Source organism: Sesamum indicum, linkage group LG9, assembly GCF_000512975.1.
Source record: "Sesamum indicum cultivar Zhongzhi No. 13 linkage group LG9, S_indicum_v1.0, whole genome shotgun sequence".
NCBI classification, from domain to species: Eukaryota; Viridiplantae; Streptophyta; class Magnoliopsida; order Lamiales; family Pedaliaceae; genus Sesamum; species Sesamum indicum.
The window spans coordinates 1212625-1217790 of NC_026153.1; the positions used below are offsets into that span (position 1 = coordinate 1212625).

The 5166-nt window shown below is 37.1% G+C and overlaps 2 protein-coding genes across 3 annotated transcripts in view; one reads left to right on the plus strand and one right to left on the minus strand.

Moving 5' to 3' along the window:
* LOC105170104 (4-hydroxy-tetrahydrodipicolinate synthase, chloroplastic) lies at nucleotides 1737-4598 on the minus strand. Of its 2 annotated transcripts, XM_011090716.2 has the most exons (4): nucleotides 4229-4598; nucleotides 3508-3592; nucleotides 3077-3235; nucleotides 1737-2979 (listed from the first exon to the last, which is right to left on the minus strand). In XM_011090716.2, exons 1-4 carry the CDS (start codon nucleotides 4272-4274, stop codon nucleotides 2052-2054), a joined length of 1218 nt encoding a protein of 405 aa, XP_011089018.1. In that variant the 5' UTR covers nucleotides 4275-4598; the 3' UTR covers nucleotides 1737-2051. The 2 variants fall into 2 exon arrangements, with proteins under 2 accessions (XP_011089018.1, XP_011089020.1); XM_011090718.2 differs by lacking the exon at nucleotides 3077-3235 and having other exon boundaries at nucleotides 4229-4595.
* Nucleotides 4985-5166, plus strand: part of LOC105170105 (ras-related protein RABA5b) — a 2495-nt gene continuing 2313 nt past the window's right edge. The window contains exon 1 of the mRNA XM_020696774.1: nucleotides 4985-5153. Within this exon, the coding sequence (XP_020552433.1) occupies nucleotides 4985-5153 (169 nt within the window). The remainder of the gene's footprint in view (nucleotides 5154-5166) is intronic.

The following is a 5166-nucleotide window of genomic DNA, read 5'->3' on the forward strand; positions in this document are numbered from 1 at the left end:
TACGAGGTGGCGGTGAACCCATTCTGGACTGTGCCTGATACTAGTTTATTCAATAAGACATCGATGTTTCTCGAAGTTTGGCTGCCGCCATATGTTTTGCTGTCTTCATTGCAGAAATAGTAAACAGGGTCTGCAGAATCTGCTGAGTAAATGCAGAGGAAGAACAAGAAAAGGAGATTTGACAGGAGATTCATGGTTGCTGTAAGAGCTCACCTCATGGGCCATCGGTTTTATACTAGGACCGGATATGCATGGAAGAGATGGGGTCTGTGGCAGACATTCTTGACTCAGTTTTGCACTAAGATGTAGTTGTTTTCGAAGAAAGATCAAAGAGTTGGCATTATTGTTCTAGAAAACCAACATTTTTGTTGACATTGGCAGCAAAAGTTAGTCAACTCTACCAATGTCATTTAGTCCCACCAACTCATCATTATTGAAAAGCAGGCAGCAATATTTGTGGAAGGTGGGTCACAACTAGGACAGTTGATTGGTAAGAAGAGTTGATTTAGAGATTAATGTGATCCACCTTCCTGGGAATTGTAGTAAAAAAATCATGGTTGGATATGGTTTTTAGTGGTGGGGACAATCACTTCTCTTAAAAATTAATTGTAATTACAGAATAATTACATGCCAATTCCAAAGGATCTACTTTTCCATTTTTTTTTTTTTTAAGGAAATGCCAATGCGGCAAAATGCATCCCGCCCCCTCTATTATACGAAAATAGTAATTTATTTTTTATATTTAAAAATTAAGTAATTCAACCCCTTGTATTTTAAAAAAAAGAAGTAAATACCCCTCCTCATGCGAGAGGTGCATGCAGCACACGCATCTTATATGCGATTTTGATTAAATCTACCTATGAAATAATATTTATACTCCTATATTTGAACCGTTAAATTTATATATATATATATATATTAGCGGTGGAAATTTGATAAGCAAATCAATGACTTAGATATTTTCTTATTTAAATCAATAGTTCATATATATAAGATCAATGACTCGTATCCATTTAACTCAGATCGATAGTTGAGATTTATACAAATTATTTACTTATTTTGACTTTATTTTTAATTATTTTTTTGCATTTTCATCCCTCCTAAAAATTAAATAATTTTATTTTAGATATATTTATTAAAATATTAAAAATACAAAAAATATATTTTTTTATAGATTTATCATCTAAATAAAAAATTAAATTAAAATCACACTAAAAAGAATAGTATATAAAAAATTTAAATTAATAATTAACTTAAATATATTTTAATAAATATTTATATAAATAGATGAAATTTAAATTTAAAATTAATTCTTCTTTTTCCTGAATATATTTTTAAATTTATAAAAAATAAGGGGTGGGGTTAATTTTAATATTTTTATAAATAATAATTTATATTTTATATTTATAGATATAATATGTGTCAAAATTAGTTAAATTTTAAATCTTAATAATTTAGATCTAATAGTTGAGATGTATTGGTTAACTTCTAAATTTGTTATGCAATAAAAAAAAAAACCAACGATCATAAAAATAAGAAGTAATATATAATTGTTAAAGACATAATGCTCTTTTTGACAAAAAAATTTAACACCGTTAGCTTTAATTAAAGGTGAAGGATAAATGGTGTTCTATTTAAGAAAATAGAGGGCTTTTTTTTCACATGGCGAGTTTTTAGCTGACTTTTAAAAATACTGGAGATAATATGCAATTTTGCCCAAAATAGACACCAGAACATTGGGAGAAACCATAATCGGAAATTTTGTTATTCCATGTTTCAGACCACATGTAGACAGTAGGCTCATATCATCTCAACTTACAGGCAGGAAAACGTATACACATAGCAGTTTGTCCTGTCTGCGGCCAAATCGGAAAGTAACCAGGGAGTGAAGATGTAAATACTCGGACAGCCATTCAAACAACTTATTCTGATATAGACCTTTACCCTCCAAGAAAGCAATTCAAGAATGCCAATTATTATTCCAGAAAGCCAAAAAAGATCGAGACAACAATGTCCAGATCAGAAAGTAGTCCTCACCATGTAAATTGCAGCTAATACCTACCGATCAGAATGAAGTCGTTATCATCCAGAACCTGGACATTTTTGTCTCCTACAAAGTTCTCCCTCCCGAGATCTTTCACTATATTCACAAACTCCACCCTCTTTGCCAAAGGAAGGGGTACATATGGCAAGCGGAAAACCGGCCTCACAACCCCGAGCTGAGCAAGGGCTGTGTTCAAGCTGATTGGATTTGGCTCCTGAAAAAGCCACTCGATTAGATGCGTAAGTTTTGAATTCAGTGATGGATTCTTTCCTCCAAACATCAGTTCTCTCATCAGACCAGGAACCAAGTTGCTGGTCACTGAAATTACTCCGGTGGCTCCATAATCCCATCGTGAATCATGGCATTGATCATCATTCCCACTCCAAACGACCAACCCATGACTTGTATACTGCTTGACCCGATCATTTCCAACACATTCCTTGATTCCTGCTAAGTTGGGCCTCTGCGCTAGAGTGTGAACCACACGGGGTGGGATATCCTGGCCGGTCCGTGATGGTACATTGTAGATAATTGTAGGGCCCATGGACAGGACACTGTCAAAGTGAGAAACCAAACCCTCTAGGGAGGTCTTGCCATAGTACGGATTGATGTGAAGTGCAGCGTGCATTCCAACGGCAAAGCCTTGTTCAGTGGCGTGTATAGCTTCTCGGGTCGAGTTACTTCCAGTGTTGCCAATGACTTTGATGGATCCGCCAAAACAGTTCACGGTGTGACCAATAAGCATAATATGCTCGTCCCAGCTCATCAACTGGCCTTCGCCAGTGGTGCCACCAACAATGACCCCCTCGACACCATCTTCAATCTGCATGTTCACTAAGGTATCATAGGCCTCTAGGTCAAATCTGCCGTCGGGCAGATAAGGAGTTTTTATGGCGGTGATCAATCTAAGTGATTTCACATCGTCAACGCTAGTCCTGCAAAAAGAAAGTTCACAGCTCACATATGGGGCATCAAGGAATAACCCTACTGCAAGACCTTTGCGTGAGCTAGAAACATTGGAAGGAAACTTACGTGGCTAAAATTGACAGAACAAACAGCAGAAAAACAACCAGTGAATCGTGTGATAACATTTTTATTCCAATTGAGCCCAAAATGCAAAAGACAGGGTTCGGAAGCAAGCCCACACCAACGTGACTTCCCCTCACACATAATACAAAGATAATACAATCACTGTCGCAGAAATAAGAAAGAGAATCATATCAAGCTGCATTAGTATGCAGAGTCCACTCCTACTATCATGGATAAGCAGTGATAGATCATAAAATTAGCCTTTATTGTGTTGGAGCTATCTTTTACTAACATGATATCTTTTCTTGAAAACTACACAAAGAAAGCACCATCATAACAAAAAGTAAAATCAAAATGGCTTATACTGTATGCTCTAGTGCAGGATATGAAGACCAAACATCACTTCCTAAGAAAATTTTTCGTTGACCACTTACCTATTTTTAACTTCATAACTACGCATTGGAAGATGAAAATTGGGAACCACAGCTGCTCTAGGCGATCTCCATTTTGGCATCCCTCCTGCACCAATGCAGTAGAAACAGGCATCAGCATGGCAGACAAAAACGTTTTCTGGCTGCTTAACTATCAGTCCTCTCTTAAATTGGAGTTAAAATGTTCCTAAATCCAAAAACTAAGCATCGAACATGGTTTAAATATTTCTAAATGAAGAATGCCAGGAAAAGAGAAGGGGGAAAATCACTTGCTCTTCGTGTGAAACACCAAAACCACACCTATACAGAAACAAAAATACCTGAACAAAGAAAGCTATACAAGACAGTGTATATATGTCTACAACAATATCCTTTCTCGGCCTTCTTTGGCTAAGATCAAGTGATATCAAAACACCATCAATAGTACCTTAATTTTGTAACATAAATACCAGAAATCGATCAGAGACTAAAGCCTTAACTTAGTTCAACATATTTAATTCATTCTCATCGACCCAGAATCAAATGAACACAGAACCCAAATGTTCTCTAGCAAACGAAAGATCCTGTGGACTAAAACTGACATAAGACAATCAAGCTAAAGCTACTCCCACACATCCCTTTGCTTGTCCGAACTACTGACCACTATAAAGACGGTAATCAAATAGCTTCGCATTCGAGTGTCCTCATAACTATCAATCGGCATAAACCCATTAAAAAAGAATACCTTGATGTGTAACCTTGAGAGAACAACATCCAATGGCCGACGCCATTGCTGGAAACTAGAAAAACAATATATATATATATATATATATATGACTGTGTGTGTGTGTGTAGAGAGAGAGAGAAATAAGAAGAAAAACAAAGAAGGGCAAGGGCCTGAGCAAGATCACATAATTCTCCAGCAACGAAGGGTGCTCCGGACACCGGATAGAGGAATGAGACCCTCACAGGAGCTCAGTCGCATTAGAATTTATCGGACACCAGAAGATGGTGGTTGGCTAGCGACGCCGCGTAGGGATTGGATATGGCGGCAGACAAGAAATGTCTTAGGTTTTATTCTAATGCCTGTTTTCCATTACAATTACAGGTGTCCACCACGTCTGGGGTCAAAATAGAGTAGAAGAATTATGTCAGTAATTAAAAATGGGATTTTGTTCTGATCAAGAACTTTTGACTTTAAACCTCACATAATCCAAAATTAATCAAAACTATTAACAAGAAAATAATAATAATATATATCTGTAAGGAAAAATATAATAGTATGAAAGACTCTTTACCCGAGAATTACGCAGTGAATGCGTGCTTGCTACCCCGTACAACTACTACTGTCCGCCACTTTTTCCCTTCAACTCAATAAATAAAAATCCAATCTTTTCCTGTCTCCTCCATCCCTTCTCAAGTCTCCTCAGTCCTCACACGCATTTATATCACACACATAAAACCGAGCAAACCAGCAAGAAAATAAAAACCCAGAAGAGCAATGGCGGAAGCAGGAGGAGGGGAGGAGTATTTGTTCAAGATAGTGGTGATAGGCGATTCAGCCGTGGGCAAATCCAATTTGCTTTCACGCTTTGCTCGAGATGAGTTTGACCATAACTCCAAGGCCACCATTGGAGTTGAGTTCCAGACCCAAGTGGTGGACCTCGACGGCAAAGAGATCAA

Excerpts from the sequence above, each read along its gene's own strand:
- LOC105170104 (XM_011090716.2), bottom strand. The coding sequence starts at position 4,274 with ATGGCGTCGGCCATTGGATGTTGTTCTCTCAAGGTTACACATCAAG. Across the intron at positions 3,593-4,228 it reads TCTCAAGGTTACACATCAAG|GAGGGATGCCAAAATGGAGA; the intron begins GTATTCTTTTTT and ends GCATTGGTGCAG. Across the intron at positions 3,236-3,507 it reads AGTTATGAAGTTAAAAATAG|TGATTGTATTATCTTTGTAT; the intron begins GTAAGTGGTCAA and ends TTTCTGCGACAG.